Source organism: Chiroxiphia lanceolata, chromosome 5, assembly GCF_009829145.1.
Source record: "Chiroxiphia lanceolata isolate bChiLan1 chromosome 5, bChiLan1.pri, whole genome shotgun sequence".
Lineage (NCBI taxonomy): Eukaryota > Metazoa > Chordata > Aves > Passeriformes > Pipridae > Chiroxiphia > Chiroxiphia lanceolata.
In genome coordinates this window covers 66,985,756-67,005,288 of record NC_045641.1, presented here as the reverse complement: position 1 = coordinate 67,005,288, position 19,533 = coordinate 66,985,756, and the positions used below count along the sequence as shown (strand labels likewise).

At 39.6% G+C, this 19,533-nt stretch overlaps 1 protein-coding gene across 1 annotated transcript in view; it reads right to left on the bottom strand.

Moving 5' to 3' along the window:
• Window positions 1-1,890: 1,890 nt before the first annotated feature.
• The window catches only part of SLC15A5 (solute carrier family 15 member 5), a 33,762-nt gene continuing 16,119 nt past the window's right edge, over window positions 1,891-19,533 (bottom strand). Inside the window, exons 6-9 of the mRNA XM_032688722.1 lie at window positions 17,149-17,337; window positions 12,285-12,416; window positions 4,147-4,255; window positions 1,891-2,372 (exon numbers count right to left, since the gene is read on the bottom strand). Coding sequence (XP_032544613.1) covers window positions 2,228-2,372; window positions 4,147-4,255; window positions 12,285-12,416; window positions 17,149-17,337 — 575 coding nt within the window. The 3' untranslated portion in view covers window positions 1,891-2,227. The remainder of the gene's footprint in view (window positions 2,373-4,146; window positions 4,256-12,284; window positions 12,417-17,148; window positions 17,338-19,533) is intronic.

Genomic DNA, 19,533 nt, shown 5'->3' with positions numbered 1-19,533 from the left:
GCAACCACATACCTCCTGTCAGCAGACTCCAGACAGTATTTCTGTAACTCTTCTGTGCCAAGACAAAGGTCAAGTCAAGTATTCAAGAATCTCTCAGGGAAGACACTAGGAATTTTCATGGCTTAAACAATTATTGCAGTACAAATACATTTTAGAAAATAAGACCTTACAAGCAAACAACTCTCAAGCGTGGCGGGTAAATTTACTCAAATATGTGGAAATTAGTCTGTCCCCCACTTTGTGGTGCCCTCAGAGAATAGATCCTTCAGCCTCTCCTCTCACAGCCCCAGTTCCAGCCCAGCTTGTGCAGCCACTTTTGGAGGAAGAGTCTGTCCCTTGCTGGCAAGAGCCAGGGCAAGGCAAGCAGGCAGCCTTGTTTCCCCCACACCACTTCTTACAGAGCAAACAGGGAGCTGTACACTCAGCTCTGCCATCAAGGCACGACATCCCCCACTCAGTCAGAAAGCAGACCTTTGACAGGGATGATCATTTCAGATAAAACTTGTAGAAAGACATACTTACTTCTTCCATCTCCACCGGGGCTTCCCAGGATTCTTTTTTTTTTTTAACCACAAAGATATTAAACAAGTTCCACGAAAGTCTCACTTCCAGATGGGTACTTCTTTCTACAATATCTGTTGCCAACTGGGCTTTAATGGGTCCCTCAGCCACCTCGTAGCTCTCCTGCTGACCCTGATCTCCATCTTCACAAGTTATTTCCCATGGGATACATGTCAAATGCTTTACTGAAATCAATGTACATCATCTCTACTATGTTTTGTTTAGAAAATGAGTTCTCATTACACAGACATTAAGGTAATCTGTCAAATCTACCTTTGATACATCTGTGTTGCATGTGAACTGATTTTTTTTTAAAATCTCATGACTAGAAATATATTTTTTTAAATAATTAAATACTAGTGAGATCAAACTAAGAGTTCCTTGCTGCCTTCCTTCCTACTTCTCAGGTGTATTTACTACCTTTTGCTCCCACTTCCACCATGGCCAACCCAAAGTTACAGCATAAAATATGGTTAATGGTGGAGAAGTGATTTCCTTCCCCCGCTCTTTTATAGTTTCAGCTCACAAACTGCCCTGTATCACTTAATTACATTCTTTTAATGTAGTTTCTCCTGTGATAGAGCATTCCTCATATCTAGCAAGCATTTTGACTTAACTACCAGTTCCATTATGAACATCTTGATATCAAAGTGCTCCTTTAGTTTCTGAGATTGATGTTTCCTTATGACATAAATACTCCACTTCTATTCTCACTCTTTTTAGTAATATGACTTTTAAAAGGAAATGTTAAGTGCTAGATTAGCATCTCTCACAATAACAAAATCAGCCAATCAACAAAGATTCTGTGTAGATCTTTAAACCAGAATGCATTTTATTAATAATTTTTTCACCCCATTTCCAACTGCATCTACCCTTTCCCAATCTTTTTTTCCTAATTACATTCAACTCCTGAAGCTGGGCTACAGTTCGTAACTTTGATGTAAATAAATTCTAGTCTCCAGTTCTCCTCCTATCATTTTTCTTTGTATCATCCTTTATGGATGGCAAATCTCACAGCGCTTCTGCCAAATAAGACTGGATGCCTCAGCATCAATTTTTCATGGCACAGTTTATGGACTGATGCCTGGTATACAGTATCTAGTATATTTTTGGTAGATCTCCAAGCAATTTGCAAGGAAGATTGCAAAGTATGGCTGTGTCCATTTTAGTGACTTGCAAACTAAAGCAACAACTGGCAGAAGGCTGAGTAGCAGATCAGCAGCAGATCCAAGAGCAGCACACGAGTCTCCCACCTTTGCAAGTATCAACCAGCCAATACCAGACTCCAAAATTACTTGTAAATGTAAATACTGTCACAAACTAATTTGCTAAACAAAAGAATACATGTTTATTAATTTTGAACCATTCCTAAGTACAAATATATGTGGATACCTATCTATTTCCATATAGACATTAAAAGCCTCTCCCCATTAACCATGTCAAGCAGTGAGCTCTCCTTCTCCTCAGTGTGAATTATGACAGTTCAGCCTCCTACAAGGCAAAATCTCATGACAAATGCTATTTTGTAAACTTATAAATAACATTGTTATTCATCAGATAATTCACAAATACATTGGCGGTTCCGCTTAAGTATGCTAGGTAATTTATCATCAGAAAGTTGGTGGATAACACAATCAAAATTTAGTCAAACAAGGGTGAAATTTTATCAGATTTTTTCCATAGGAGACAAAATGGGAGAAGTTCTCAGGACAGTATCATAATGCTTGATGGCTTTTCCATGCTTCAAAAGTTTTTCTCCAGGAAGACTTCCTCTGAATTCACTGGTGCAATCTTCGTGCAGTTTGTTGTATCTGGGGAAGATGATAGGGAAGGAAAATACCAAAATAATCATCCTTTCAGGTATTAGCTTCACCCATTGTTTATTAGGCAATACTTTGCAAGATACAGTGCCTTCTGAGTCCTGGAGTTCTAGGCAGTCAAAAAAAACAGGACAGTGATATGCATCTTCCTAGAACCTTTCAGATCTGCAGGATGAGAAGTGCCAAACTGGATACAGATGTTAATAATACCTGTACTGGGCCTTTTTAATGAATTTAAAAAATAAACATGTCTTTTTCCTCAGAGAAATTTTAGTATATTTTTCTAATTCAGAATTTTAAAGCCTGATTTGTCCCACACATAATCAGTGTTTGTCTGAATGGTCCTCGCCCTTTTTTTCTCCCCTCTGGGAGAATTCTTATTCAGCACAAAATGAAACAATTACATTTGACCTCAAAAACCTTATTTTTTTTATGTTTTGGTTTTCTTATTGAGAAATGAAGTACCTTGGTTCTGAAGTGAAATACTGATTTGAAATAATTTTTTTAAAAACTTTTTTTCTTACTCCTAGGAAGACACATTTCCTCAAAAACATGTTAAGTTGTGCAAAAATTTTTTTATTGAGTTGAATCCAATTTTATGTCAACTTTTTGACTACCAAAACCTTTTATTTTCAGCAGTAAATGTCACAAATGAAAATTTCATTTTACAGAAGAATAAAATCGCATTTCATAAGAGGAATACAAAGTACATGCAGGAGAAACTTTTTTAGTTGTGGCTCAGGTCACATTTAAAAGAAGAGAATGGCATTGAAAGAATTGACAAGATGCTACAGTAAAATTTGGTGCTGCAAAGTTGGTGCTAAATGTAATGGAAAAAGCAATACTTTTGTCAAGAGCTCTAGAAGTGCACTACCCTTGTAAGTTTTCTATTACTGTCAACATCAAATCCCTACTTCACAGAGGTTTCTGAAGGATTTCCAAAGAACTGCCTCCCAGTGTCTAAGAGTGAATGCCTTTTGCACATGACCCTTCCCACTCCAGGTGACACAGGTTGCTTCCCTCCCTCTTCTTGACTTCAAATATTACTTACAATGCTGACAACAGAGAGTTAACTGTGATGAATGTTTTGGAATATGGAAGGCAGGCTAACTTTCAGACCACCGTGGATGTAAGAGGGGATGGCAGCTGCGAGTTCCTTGCAATTTACAGGCAACATACAGGGATTAAACCTACGCTCTATAGGTAGCTTCAAATTGCTTCCTCTGTGGGGGCTGAGTAATTCTGTTGTCTCCATCAGAAAGTTGCTTTCATCCCATGCCCAGTAGAGTGTCAGAAAACCTTCCAGGGTTGTGTTGTTGAAACCACTGCATACAGCATCAATCTGTAGTGGTCTGCTGCTTTCTTACCACCCCTCTGACCACTGTCCTGTAGTAAAGGTGTAATCTTGTTGAGATGACTGCATTGTTTTCTATAAATTGGTACAAAGCCAAGTGCAGTGGAAGTCAGTTCCATGGCAAAGATATCTTTGTGCTCCTGTCTAAACTCCATGCCAAAATATTTACACCTTTCTATAAAGAACATGACCCTCTTCTTTAAGACATTTTTAAATTAAGAAGACCCCTTAAGTATTTAAGGCTTATGACACCAGCCTTTTTTGTTTAACCTTACCACATTTTTGTTGTGAAATCTCTGCTGGCATATCTATCACTACCAATTCTTAATTACACACTGGTTTACAGATTCTACATGAATTTCTACCCACACCTACAAATGAAATGTCAAGCTTTCGTTTTCTTACACATACCTGTGTGCAATGGTCCAGAACCCCAGGGTGTTCACCATCATTAAGGAAGCCAAGAAGAAGAAGAATCTCTCCAATTTACCTTCATGCAGCAAGTGTGGAAACCAGTTGCCTGGTAAAGCAGACATTTGAAGCAGAATTAGTTTGCCTTGCAGCAAGAGACATGGTTCATATAGAAGACACAAAGATAACTTTGTGTAAGACACAATCCCAGCAGGTGCTCTGAACCCCCCTGTAGGTGTTTATACAGACTTCATTCTCACAGCACCTACGTGGGGGATTTTTTGAGTCTACAGTGTATGTTTGCTCTTGCTTTGCAGATGGGCAACAGCGACCTAAAGAAACTAAAGAACCTTCCTAATAAATCTGACATGCACTGGAAAACCTAATTCTGCACAGCTACTCCTGCAATGATTGGGCCACCTTCCCTCTGTATTATCCTGTGCACACAGCTAAGTTAATGTTAAATGTGAAAGTTTTAGAAAGAGCTACAGTAAGGTGGCCAGTAGAAATCCTTATTCATATCTCTCATGCTTTTAATAGGTTCTCCTTAATAAAACAAATTTTAAAAAACCCCCAAAATACGAGAAGCATTTGCTTGGTGTCTTGGATGGTGCTCCATTACCAAGATGCCATCTGACACTTTACCTTTCTTTATAGCTGCCTTTAGCAACACATTCTTCTCTTGCATGCAGTGTTTATTTGCATGAATCAGATCTTTTTGTACCAAAGCTTTTGGCAATAGTGTCTGGGACATTTTGGCAGCCTCCATTCAGCAGAGGACAGAACCATCTGGGTGCATGAAGAGGCTTCCCTGCTTGTATACCTGTGTGCTTCAGTTTGCAGCTGCATTGCTTTCAGTGTTCATTGCAACAGGTCTGCAAACAAGCTCAGGTGGTAAATAACTATGGAAATCAAAATACTTAAAAAGAAAGCCAGCCCCAGTCAGTCTGCAACTGAACACAGTAAGTACCTGAAGTACCATAATCAACTACAGCAAAAACTTAAAAATAAGGTGAAAAAGAAGACAGAACATGAAGTTACAGAATATCAGAGACCTATACAGTGCTGTAATAACTGTTTACATAATTTGGAACTACAGGATATTTATTGCCTTTGAAGAAGGCAGATAGACTGTCTTCATTAGCAATTAATGAAGAAATACAGAGTGTGAAGCAGCTGGTGCTGAAAATGCAATGTCCACACAATCCACAGCTCAGGGGTGTTCACATCAGACCAGTTCCCACTAACAGCTGGAACATATCAGACATTAGCATTCCTTTTTCTTTAGCTCCATCCAAAAGGAATGCACTTGTTTTTATGCTCCAAGATCATTCTGCAGTGCAAACCAGAGATGATCAGGAGATTCAGATTAAAAGCACACTCCTAATCTGCACTAAAATACCACCATTAATATGCCCAAAGTCACCTTTCTTTGCTACATCCAAGTCTGGTATGGAATCCTGCCGATCTAAATAGTGTGGCTATTCACCTCTTGAATGACCTAGAGAGGAGAGGAGGAAAGCCAGCTTTCTTGCCACAGCTGTGCTGCACAAACCTGTTAGCCTTAACCAATCTTTTGGCCACTCATGCCATCTTTAGCCATCAAATGCCAACCTTAACTTGTCAGTATTTTTCTAATTAGAGAACAGTTCCACAGCACGGGAGAGGCTGCAGCCAAAGAATTACAACCCGCATTCGTGTATTTACATTTTTTCCTCTTCCCTCCACGTCTCAGAGTTGTAAACGTTTCTTTTCAAAGCCGCTGCCTTTAGCTTTCCTGGGATTAAGAGAGAACAACTGCCATCCGTGCAGCAGTTTTCCCAAACCCCTCTGCAGCTCTCCCTGTGCCACGTTACCTTCCTGCCTGTCTCAGAGCAGCACCACCTCACCTCCGCCTGCGCCGCTCCCTTTGTAGCGCCTTCTCAGAGCGACTTTTGAAACGTTATCATTTAACACTGCAAGTCGACCGAGCTCCTAGGTGCTGTAACTTCATTTTAGCAGCTTATAAACTTTTACTGCCATAATTCACAATCAGGTAGTTTTTCGTTTCGCAGCCCCCAGCGGCCAATAGAAGTCGGGGAGAGAGAGCGCATGGAGCTGATGGAAGAGGAAGCGCGCACGGGGTTCGGTGCTACGGCTTGTCAAAGCAGAGTTCACACTGTCTGCTTGGTTATTCACATTGGCCAGGCCGACTTTATGAGCAGCAGGAGCTCTTTAATGGAATGGTATTTAAAATGGAACCTGAACAGAAAGCATGTACTTGAAACATAGCACCGAGCGATAAAAACCAAACAAATAAGTAAAAATAATTTAGCAGCTTCTAAGAGAATGGGGTGAAACGGACCTTTGAAACTGTCTTACCACTAGTGAAGGCACCAGATGGAAGCACTGAAAGGGGGAAGCGTTGGAAGGGTAGGAGGGCAGCCTGGCAAGCAGGAGTTCTGGGTTCTGCTCCCACTTCACCACCAGTCTCCTCCATGGCCTCAGACAAAGATCATTGCTCTGTCTCCTCCCTGCTGCTTCTAGTAATGGCTAGTGTTTAAACAGCAAGGCCAGGATAATGACACAGATTTTGGAAAAACCCTCTAGTATAAATGAGCAACAGCATAGGCAGGGATAAAATTGGATTGGGCATGGTAAGGCTCCAGGTCATAACACACACTTTTTCCCCCTCTCTTATTTCCTGCTCTGTCCAAAGCAAAAGGACTTTTCCTTTCAGAGAAGGGCAACAAGGTTTGTCAGGGGTTTCTTTTTCTACAGAGGAACAAGGATGGCAGCAGTCCTAGGATACCCAGACTGTAATCCTACTGCCAATATGCATTTTCATCAGTGGACACAGCAAAGATTAACGTAACTATTTCCTATTTTCAGCCGAAAAGATTTACTTCTCACTGTTTTTTCTTCCATTTCCCCTTTTATTTAAAAGTTTTTCCACGAAAGGGGAGATAAACCTGAACTGCATTTACTTCTACTTACTTTACAGAGAATCCTCTCCTCTGCTGGTAGGAAGCCTTGGGAGAACAGTCATCAGTGCTAAAATATCACCCCCGTGTTTCAGTCACCAAAACTCCCTCTAGATGCTTTCACCCCTTACCCCACTAACACCTTCCACAAGCTGCCTGCAGACTCCAGTACCCTCCACTGACCAGGTTTGGGGTTCATACCTTCAGGACCTTACTCTCAGCCATGAACACCAGGAACTTAGTGGAGCAGCTTGTTTGTTTTTGTTGGAGTGAAGCACCCTGGGCACTGCTGTCTTTCAATAGCCCAGCACTTTCTCGTCCTTGAATCAGCATGTGATATGCTAACAATTCACTTTCCCCTAAAAGGGACTGCCTTTGGGTTCTGTCAATCCTTTACTTTTCTATGGAGATTGCCAACAGAAGTGCCAATTACAAGGTTGGTTTGTCACATGGATAATTGCTCACTGGGAATTAATTTTCTACAACAAGCTTTTGATTTACATTTTTATTCCAACAATGGAAATACTTTGTAGCATGAATCACCACAAAGAATCAGAAGTTTCCTTTAGTTGGCATATATTTTAAAGAGACTTTTCTTATCGGTTAGAGGTGAATTGGGTTTGTATTTTACAGCAAATTTAGAACAAATTAGAAGATTAGGTCCTAGCAGTGTCAGTTCCTCAAGCCTGCTCTACCATCACGGAAATGAAGTACCAGGTGAACTCTCACTGACATTTTGCAGTCCTATCGATTTTGTATCGGAATTACTCAGTTAGTACAAGAAAAAGAATATTATATAGCACCAAAACACGTGATCCTACCAAAACAGGCAGAAGTGTAGGTGAAGCAGAGATTAGGACATGGACAAAAACTTTCCTGGGCTGCTTCTGGTGGATGACTGACAGCAACGAGCTGCTGGCACTATCAGCCACCAAAGAAGATGTAGAAAGGGCTGTAAGCCAGACTTCACAAATACTACTGCACACAATGTATCTGTTACTAGGATGGCACCCTTGGAGAGCTCAAGGGAATGCCCCAAGTTGCACAGGAAGGCATTCAGTTGTTTTTACTGAATGACACCATCGTATTTTATTGCAGAGAAAACACTGGAAACAAAGCAAAACAGTCTCGTGCCAAAAGTCAGTCTATTCAGTACCATTCCTGCATTTTTGCATCTATTCAGTAACCTAGACTATGATTACAGAAAAAAATTATTTCATGTCTTAGAAAAGGTCTGTATTGCCTTCAATCATTTCATCAACTTAGTGGGCATGTATTTAGTGTTTAATCATATCCAAATTAAAGTCTCAGTCTGCCTCTAATCCTTATTAGCTAAGTAGGCATCAGTGGACACCACCATCTGGACTGTAAGAAACACCCTTTAGCTTTATCATCTTTGGTATTTAGAATCACACAAGGCTCCAAATGAAAAAAAAAAAAAAAGCCACAAAACAAAACACAAAAAGCCTACAAAAAACCACAACTAAAAAAAGCCAACAAACCCAACCCACAGAAAAAAACCCCCAACGATTCTCTAAATACTGTGTCTGGGGTAATTTCCTTCCTCTGACCTTCTTATTTTTGTTTCTTTCTTACATATTTATATTATTATTTTTAGAGAAATGTATTCTGAAATGATTGGCATAGGAGGACAGGTTTTGTCTTGCATCTTCTTCCGTTAAAATGTTAGGAGAGGTAAGAGATCCAAAAGAAAGCAGTTTCCCAGCTTGTACTGAAAATATCACTGTCACCCATCATCTGTTTGCACTCGTCAGATTTTTAAAAAAGTCTTATTTTATCATATTCACACCATCCTCCATAGATGCGTTAAAAATGATTAATGCAGCTTTGACTGACTGATATCTGATCAACTTTGCCAATAAAAAAACCCAAATAAAATTCTAAACCAGTGACACGAGATAGGATATAAAAAAGTTTAAGTTTTGTCAACACCCTCTGTGCTTCAACACTTCAAAATACACACTGGAGGATCTACTTCGCTGCAGAAACATGGCAAACGTGGTCTCATTGCTTAGAGATGGGAGAACCAGAAATAGTCTTGGCTCAGGTTTTAGTTGGGACAAGACAAAAAGCATTCATAGCCCAGGAGTCACACACGAAACCTTGTTAAATCTTGCAAAACCGTTGCATGAACATTATCTTCTCTTTCAGAAAATGAGAAAGAACTTTCAATACAAATAAACTAGCTGGGCTTTTTTAGGAACAAACAAACAAAAAAGGTTCTGGTTGGTTTGCTTTACTCCCGGTTCCATAAATTGTCCAAATGCCAAATATTCGACAATCTCTTTAAACAAAGCTGAAAAGAACCTGACCAAATGTCAGTAATGAGGGCTTAATTGGTGTAACTGGACTGTAATTTAAGCCAAGAGAGGACACAGTTTTATTCCCTAAATCACTGTCATCTTTAGAAGGTTCAATAGGTAACCATTAGACTTAATAAATTTTAAAATTATTATTTTTCTGATCTTTAGTTTTTCCTCACAAGCACCAAAGAAGACTGTAAGAGGCCCAATGGAAGAGCTGGAAAAAATACAGATGGAACAGAAGAATTTTGTTTATAACATTTCCTACCAAACCAGGAGAAAAACAAACCCAAGCCTAAAATGTTTCTTTGGTTTTGTCATAGTCTGTACCCAGCTACAGAAGTCTGATCCCAAACCTACTTTGATTGAAGAGTCAGCTGGACAAAAATCTATCTGGGATGAGTAGAGGAATACTCTAAGTCTTCAGTCTGAACCATTATAACACAAATGAGGATACAGGAATATCTCCATCTTTTACAGACTGTGAATTGCATGAATTATGGTAATTTGGAATAATTAATCTTATTCAAGCAAGGAACACTGGGAAAGAGATAACTTGTGAGATTCCACTTATTTTTAAGAGTAAAAAGTGAGAGCCTAATAATATGTTGTTTACATACTAATAAGGAAAGCATCCTCTAACACTCTTGTAACTGGAGCAGCAGAGCAAACACTGAACATTTTTCACTTAATTTTTTCTAAAGCCTTTTGAGTTTTCAGAGGACATTTCTTACTTAGGGGTTTATTCAGTCCCATTATGGCACCTTAATCTGAATATAGACTGTCACTGAATCCGTGGGAAATTTAAGAGTGACTTTTGCTCAGGGTAATGGTGGGGTCAGTTCCACCCACAAGAACAGCAGGTCTGACAAAGTTAAACAAAGACATACTTATAGTGCCTTTTTTTTTTTGGTCAAATCTAAGTAGATAAGTTTGCTATATATAAGAGTGATCAGGATTTTAGGCAGAACACTTCTCAATTTGCTCAAAAATCTTGAGTGAAAAGGGTCAGAACATGGCAACTGCATCCTGTGGAGAATTTGGAGAGTTCAGCCTTCTCGATCCCGGAACAGGATAAGAATTTGAAATCTCTGTTAAAACAACATTTCTGGCAAGGAATGAACATTTTCTTTTTTGAATCAATTGAATGATTTCACACAGAATTAGAGCAAAATAATAAGTCACCTTGATAGAAAACGAGACAAAAATGTCCTGAATTGAAAACCAAATGCAAAAATTGTTTTCCTTTATCGCTTTGTATAAAAATACTGGCTAATAAGTTAGTTACATGATAGTGACACAACATAGGCAAAATATTTTGGTGCCGACATTATGCTTAATTATTTTATAGTTATTTATTTAATTATACCCAAAGGAAAACTGCAGTAAAATATGTCAGTTTTACTAAATATTTCAACTTTAGAGAAATTGATAATTTCCATACTTTAGGGGGAGGAGAGTAAAAAAGACAGCAACATAGTCTTGAACTGTTTGTTTCATTGAACCCATATTATACCGAACCCATAGAACACAATGAAAAACAATCTGTTCCACTGGGGGACATTCAAGGAGCTCACCTCTCCACACTGGATGTCTTGGTACTTAATAGCTCTTTGCCTGATTCATTTCTGTAAACATTCCTGGTTTTTACCCATCTCTAGGTGATGTTTTTATACCTCATAATAAAATTTTAATTGAATTTTTAACTTAAAACGAGCTCTGCATGTCAAAGCATTATTTGTTTGTTCAGATCTTGCAAGTAGGAATAAAAACTTCCTGTCATCCTTTCAAAATACCCACTTTCCCTTGTTTTTAAAATACACGATTCTTTACATAGGAAAGAGAAGAACCCAAAACTTAATCCTGAGCAGTTGCAAAATTCTGCAGCTGTGGTAATTGCAGTGGTGTCATGCATTGGGGCCAGGAGCTGTGCTCTCTCAGAGAACAGTTCTCTGTAACACAGTACCAAAAGAGCTTATCAGTGGAAAGCATCTTTAGAAGTACTGCTTCAGCAAGTGGAACTATTTCAGGCGTGAACAAAGGGATCCTTGTCCCTCGGTTCAAGTGCTCAAGTGCTTTACTTTTTAAATTTACTTATGAAACAAGTCTTTTCTGTATTGAACAAAGATTCATCAGCAAAGGAAAAATGACTAAGAAATTCTTGGCTTATCTTGAAAGTCAGCAACCCAGAAAAAACTCCAGTTCAAGGCTCACACTAAATTCACCTCAACAGGCTGAATCTGAAATAACTCCTTTTGGAACAGGAAGTTCTCTGGGAATTGCAGTATTCACCTGCAAAAGGGTGAGATCATATTTTCACTGAATCTGGTTCTTCCAATAGCTAGGCAAAGGAAATGATGTAAAGAAAGCAAGAGAAAAGTAATGGGTCCAGGGGAACCAGTTCCCTAGACAGCCTTGAAACACTCAATCCACTTCTTTTCCCTGTGATTCTGTGGAACAGACAGGAATGCATGTTCTCTCTTCTTTAAAGTACAGATCTTCCTCTCATGGCCAGAGGCTTCCACATGAGCGTGAATAACATGAACTTATGAACATAAAAAGGTGCTTCCTAGCCAATTTACTTTCTTGTCTCCCAGAACTGAAGTACAGGGATTGGATGTGAGGACTTCCTGGGAGATGCCATCCTCTAATTATTCCAACTATCAAAACTAAGATGACTCATTAAAATTGGATGAGTACAGTTGGAAGGCTATTTCCTATCTTAATTCCATCTTAATTGTGAGAGCAAATCAATGAAACTTTGGCATCTCCTTTAATTCTGCTGCCTACTTCTCCAAATCAATAATATGAGAAAACTGCTCCGCAACACCAACCATGAGCATACTCTTACCTTGAGTGCCTGCGTGGACTGTCTGAACAAAGAAAGCTCCCATAAAGCAGCCAGCTCCATTAAAGAGAGCTAAAAAGTGCATGGAAATCCCTCTGATTCTTTCAGGCACGAGCCAGAATGAAAGTAAGGCACCTTGGAAAAGAAACAGATACAGTTACAGGTTAAAAAAAGCAAAAAAAAAAAAAAAAGAAAGAAAGAAGTAAATTATGTCAGAAGGTAGATAAGACAGAAAAAAAATCTTGAAGCATCTGTAACAGAGAATTTCCATATTTTATACAGAAAATGTACTTGCTGCAGAAGAGCAATCAGATGTGGGAGCCCAAACCCAGCTTTCAGCAAAGGAAAACAAGGGCTGACAAAAACCTCGTGATCTGAAGGAGCTGGACCCTTCTCACAAGACCTGTTAAAGTTCTACCTCATGGATCAAGCCTGGCTCCAGCAGAAATCAGAAAAGACTTTTGAGATGATTGTATCAAACCATGTCTAAACCCCTTAATCCCTTTCCCCCTATGTAATCTTAGTTGAAGGAAATGTTTAACCCATTGGGTAACGGTAGTAAAAACTTGTGTAATTCCCTAATTAACATAGCTCATCCCCTTCATTAACATGTCCAGCCCCAGATGCCTTTAAAATAGTGTTCTCGTGTTCAATAAACTATTCCAGTTCCCCCATACTGGGATCGTGTCTAGCTTTTATTTTTCAGACTGCCACTATCAGATGTGTTAGCATGTACCCTATTAACAAAGCATTACCTAAACTGCTTAAGTGAATCTCTGTAATAAACTACAGCTTGTACAACTATCAGTGTTCCACAAGTACACAAGGATCTTTCACCCATATAGTTGCTTTCACCTTTTAAAACCTCAGGCATAAACAAGACCAGAGAAACACCACCATGGTCAGTAAGCATGAACACGAGAGGTGTGATATTTAACTGCAGAACACCAGGAACTCCTCAGCTGGGGCCAATGCAGTGCTGCCCCTACTAAATACTTCCAAAATCTAGAGCTCTGCATTAACTTGAACAGTTACCTTGCTCTTTCCCTTAAAGCTGGACAACTCTCTTCTTCCCCAGAATGCAACCCCCAGACCCACAGGATAATTTTTAAGACATCCTTCTTCATTTTTTCTTGCCAGAAGGCTAAACCAGAAGAAGCAACAGCTTTGGTACTGAGGAGAAGCTGTAGCGTCCTGTTGTAGCATAGATGACTATAAATAATCCCACCAGCTGCAATTTGGCTAAAGTAGATTACAGTAACAGCAAGACTTTATAATAGCTGGTTTTTCAAGTAATTTCCCCTGATTATCAATAACCTCTGTTTCCTAATTTCATACCTTTTATACCTTCATATCCTCATCCACACTTGCTTGCCAAGCCCCAGTGTCTTTATTAGTTGAATTTGCATGACCTCTAGCTTGAAAAACATGCTGTAGAGGATCCTCTTTGGATATTGAGTTGCCTGAAACATCTCTGAATACAAATTAAACTTTGCAATCACCACCTTTCACCCTTTATAACTTGAATGTCCAAATAAGAGCTTTGGAAACATGCTAAAGAAAAAAACACCATGGAGAGTGTTTTCTTATTCACAAGAAGAACCAAAAGCCTGAGGGCAAGTGAAAGCAACTGAGCCTGGGACATCATCTATAGATGCAACAACACAGTCTGAAACATCACACAGTCAAGTGTCCTGGCTAATCTGAATCACTAAGACTAAAAAGTTTTTGGTTATACCCCTCTTCTAAAAACAAGGGTGCAAAACATGCGTCTTGGCCAAATTCAGCCTGGGCAATTGCATCCTCCTTACCTAAACTACCCCTGCTGTTTCAGTTGCATACTGTAGTACTGGAGACTATTGCATTTCATTGGTGGGCAAAGCAATCCCAAATATAGCCTCTAACAGAGGTGTTTGCTACAAGGCTTCCCATTTCTAAGTGTTTTGAGACACATTGATGATGATACCCTTGCAGCACTTCAGCAAGCACTGATTTCTTTTAAACCATTGGACTTCAAAGATTAGTTTCCTAGTTAAAACTGAGAGTTACAAATTCAGCCTGGCAAAGGCCTGTGAGATCTTACATTCTAACTCTGTGGAGGAGAACAATATCATTATTTTGTTTTTAAAAACTGCCTTAGTGGTAGGGGAACATTAAATGATGATATTATTCTAAGAGATGCTAATGTCACCTGAAACAGATGATTTTACAAAACTCCTGTCAACAGGATAATGAAATATGTTGTATAAACATAATTCTAAGTATCAGGGACCAAATCATAGACTGGCTTGAGTTGGAAGGGACCTTAAAGATCATCTAGTTCCAACACCTCTGCCATGGGCAAGGACACTTCCCTCTGGACCAGGTTGCTCAGAGCCCCATCCAACACTGGCAGGGATGGGGCATCCACAGCTCTGGGTATACTGTGCCAGGGCCTCACCACCCTTACAGTAAAGAATATTTTGCTAACACCTAATCTAAACCTACTCTCAGTTTGAAGCTGTTACCCCTTGTCCTGTCACTTCATGCCCTTGTAAATAGTCTCTCTCCATCTTTCTTGTAGGTTCCCTTGAAATACTGGAATGACACAATCAGGTCAACCTGAAGCCTTCTCTTTTTCAGTCTGAACAGTCCTAATAAAAGAGGTGCTAATGAAGATAAAGAGTTTAATATGCCAAATCTAACTTCTCTAACCAAGCACTTCAGAAATTAGATAACTCCTTTCTTCCCTCTGATTGCAAGTGTGAACATTTCTGTCTTCAACTCGGATCATGTACTTTCAGGTCAAGTAAATTATTATGATAATTGAATTTGACCTTCTTTATAGGAAAGGTAGTAAAATGTCAGGAAAGTTGGAACACCTATTTAAGTGTCTAGGCTGTCACTAACATCCACAGCGATCCACTGAATGGTTCCTGAATGGCAATTCAGTTCAAACTGAAGCAGAAACCTGGAGCTCAGTTCAGAAGCCTGAACACAGATGCTTAGTGCTGCCAGATGTGCTTCAGTGAACCTCAGCCATCTGCTTGGGGGTGTCATCAGACATGGTGCAAGGCCTGTGGGAAAAAACATGTTCTCCTCCAGCAGCATCTGGGGCAACAGAGACTGCAAAGATCCTGCTTGTCCAGCGTGCATGGCCGAGATACTCCATGACAAACGGGGCCAGACTTCTGTGTGGGCAAGGGAATGGAGGCCAGCATCCCCATCAGCTACAGCAATAACCTGCTTTAGGCACCTACCTTTAGTTTTCTGTATGCAAGTCTTAAGTTTAGACTTAGTCCCATTTGCCTGGGTTCTTAAATCACGCCTCTAACTGCAGCTCTTAGCAAGATGCTTAATCTTTACTTAAATGGGTAAAGATGGCTTTTCCTCCTAAGAAATTCTAATCACAATCCTTTAAAAAGATCTCTAAAAAAGAAAAAAAAAAACCCAGGATGGAATTTTATTTCTTTTCTAAAGGCTAATGTCATCTTCCAGTCACTGGACTTCAGCTGTGTCCCGGTGTGCTGGATTAAAAAGCTTTATTCTAACAGCAGTATTCTTCTCATGCTTTTGCATGAGAAGACTGTAAGCAAGTCACCTCTTAACCTTTTTTTTTTTGTTAAGCTAAACAGAGAAGGTCACAGTTTTCAGTTACACTTAGCCTGTAACCTAGAAACCAAATTACCTGCCTAGAAACTTGTCTCAGTTAAGTACTTGAGAGCTATCAGATGAAGAGGCATTATGAAAGTGCTAAGTATTTAAAACTAGGGAAAATTACCTTTTTAGTGACAGACTGCGACCCACAGCTTTCAGTAGTCTTAGAGTATAAGAACGAAGCTGAGACACTGAAGTTATTTCCTGCTCTTAAATAAAAAGCTGAACATTTCTGGGGTTGTACTGGAACAAGAGACACTCAATCCATCGAATTAAATGCCTACAGAGATCAGCCAGTCAATTACTTTACCTGTGTCTCTAAGCGAATGTTGCTTACATTATTTTTATAATACTAACTTTTTTTTTTAAGCTCTGCAAGGTAAAACACGGGTAAACACTCTTCATGCTCCTCAGAAGAAAATAAGCCTCAGAAATGTCAGTGTAGACATGGAAAAGTAAATAATGGAAGGTAGAAAAGGTTCAGACTCACAATCAAGAGTATGACTACATAATGCATGGATGGCAGACACAAGCTGAGCTCTGCCTGTGCTCTGAAAAACAGGAGTGTTTATCTCTGGCTGCATGTCACAAGTTAAGGTGTGATGATCTGTGGAGGCATGTTCTGATGACTCCTGATTGGACCACTAACAAAAGTCTTGCATCTGCCTACAACATTCTCTAGGTGAGTCAGTTGAATTGTGTTACCTGCCCACATGTTCTCTATGGTGGTGAAAAACATATAATAATTCTATTTGCTGGGTCCACAAATGGAAAGTGTTGAGCTAAATTGCTTCACCTTGCTTTGACTGTGGCCTTTAAGGTGGTCACAAACCATAACCAGAGCTTAGCTGCCCTGTGTATTTTTGTTGTGTCTCAATAAAATCATCACAGAAGAGTCCAGGTCAGAAGGGACCTCAGGGGCTCATCCAGTCCAGCCCCTGCCTGTAGCAGGTTCATCTTCAAGGCCAAATAATGGATTGCACACCCCAGGGACCTGACTGGACTGTGCTATCTTCCAGTTAATCTGGAGCAACATCATTGCTCATTCTGAGTTACAGCCAGCAAAGACAAATCATGCTTCTCTGAAGCAGGTAAAGCACAGATCTGCTCATTAAGCCCATGGAAGAGAGCCAGAGATAAAATATCAAACGACTGTAACTACATTTAGGCAGCTGATATAATTCTCCAAGAGTCAGGACACTCTTGCTTTAGCCTACTAGTTTTTACTTACAGGAGGGAGTTACCAAGGCTTCAGCCACTCCAAGGAGGATGTATTGAGGAGCTAAGTGGAAGCAAGGCATGGAGGAGACCAGGAGAACCTCCTCAGAAAGTGTCTGCTCCACCTGAGGGAAATGCTTTCGGTGTATTTCAGAGAAGCCAGCGACCATCACGGAAAGTGCAGCGGATAAGTGACCTACAACTGGGCAAAGAGCACAGAGAGCATTCACCAAGGCTGTAGTACAGGATCTTCATGTGTTTATAATGAAGCAAACTCCTAAGAAATGCAAAAGTAAATTCCTTACCCCGCCCCAAAACATTCTTTCTGAACACCTAAACACGAATGTGGTAAAGGAACAGCAGCTCAGCACAGAAAGAATTTAAGAATGTGGAATAACAGAGAGAGGAAAAGCTTTTCTGAAGACCAAAATCACAAAGAACAGCTTTTTACTTTTTTTTGAAGATTGAGGGAAGTAAGAAAGGGGGAGAGAAAGAAAAGGCAAATGTCCTTCCAGATATCACAAGAGACTGAGTAGGAAAGACTATCAAGCAGCGGGAAGTTCTCCTACTTAAGCAGCAGTAAGATTCTGAAGTACACATTAATGCTGTAAACTTTAACCATTTGTTTTCTATTTAAAAAGAAGTGCAAGCACTCGAAATACTACATTTCTAGGGCTGAAGGCCGTGGCAGATAGGAGAGGAAAAGATTAGTTGTGCATATCACACCTCAGGAGATCAAGGATTCCTACATTTTCTCCTTTTCGTCCACTTTAGAGTTCCCTTGAACTGCTCTAGAAAGTTTGTTTATAGTGCATTTGCTGGACTTTTAAACATTTCAGGATGAGATCTGCTTTAGTGGGAGAGTTAATCTCCAGCTTTCTAAGTGCTTACACATAAGCTGTGAGACCACAGTTGCCTCCTGGCTTTCTCAGCTGTCTTGAAGCAGTATTGCCACATGATCTGTAATACACTGGATCCTCAAAACATTTCAATATACCACTGCACATCCAACTCATGGAGTCTTACACCTGCCTCAGTGGTAGAGCACAAGTGCAAGCACTGCATAAGCACACAGGACCAGAAAAACCCCCAACCCCATGTGTTTAGCCTCATAATGCATGATAAAAGGTTCTAAAACTCGGATGAACACTTCACCCGTTGAATAGAAGATACAATTTAAATGTATTATTTTATATTTCTTGACCTTGACAGTGTGCAATGGCTGTAGCCTCTCAGAAAAGAGACACACAAAGCAAGCACAGTTTTCAAGTAAGTCTCTGAACCTGAAATATGTATATTTCTTATGGTTTGAGCTCCCACTTATTTTAATCAAATTTCTGATTTTTCAGCATTTCTAAGCCATAATGTGAGGAGAATTTGGTTTCCTTTGACAGTTTTGGCTCAAATACATGCACTAGGTTTTTCTTTCAAAGCCTCCTCTGACTTCATGACTGATAATTGTTACGCTTATTAGATTTGATGTCAACAGTAAAAAGCTTTTGTTTCGTATTATAACAATACAAACTTTTTCTTTTTGGGTGTCAATATGGAAGAGCTGGAAAACTCATATAGCTAATTGGCCTTAGCCTTGTTATGTTTTTGCAGGCCTCTGTGTTTCTTCTCTCAGCACCAAACTCTCACACCCTTCCACTGTCACAGTTTTCCTGCATTTCCACAGCTTTAAATACCCTTCCCAATGCCTAACCTGAGCCTTGGAAGCTGTTTTGCTGTTAAGGCTCTTCTAGTGCTTAATGAGAACATCAGTGAATTATTGCTTGAAAATTGATGACAGGAGGGAATTCAACAGCATTTTCTAACCAATGCAGCTTATCAAAGCCGGGTATAAAGCCCTCAAGGAGCTTCTTGTAACCTTCCAAAGCAAGAGCTCTCCTAGTGAAAAATTATGTTGGTACTAAAGAAACCTGAAGCAGTTCAGTATTACTGCACAGTTCTATACTTGAAGCACTTTCCTTAAAAAAGGCCAATACATTTCAGAAAAAAAGTAAACTGTGAATGCCCAACAATTTTAATTTTAATCTTTTAAGGCTTTATGTGGCAGAGGAAGAAACCAAGAGACCTGGAGATCTGTTTTTCCTAACTCTTCTCCCTTCAGTTCTGTTTGAAACAAGCAGCTAGGATGACCATCTGAGGCTTTGGCTTTATAGTTTTAATAATATTTGGGGGTGATTCTAGGACAAGGTTCTTTATATTATCTGGAGGCTGAGGTTGTATTGGACGTTTGTGAGTCCCGATCTCACATCCTGAATTGTACAGGTTAAAAAGCTTTCCTAGAATTAATACTTGTTCAAACCAGAATGTCTTTAGGGATAAATGGTCATCATGAACTTCCAAATCACCTCAAATAGGCATTGGACTAGAAGCTTGCTTTTGTATCCTG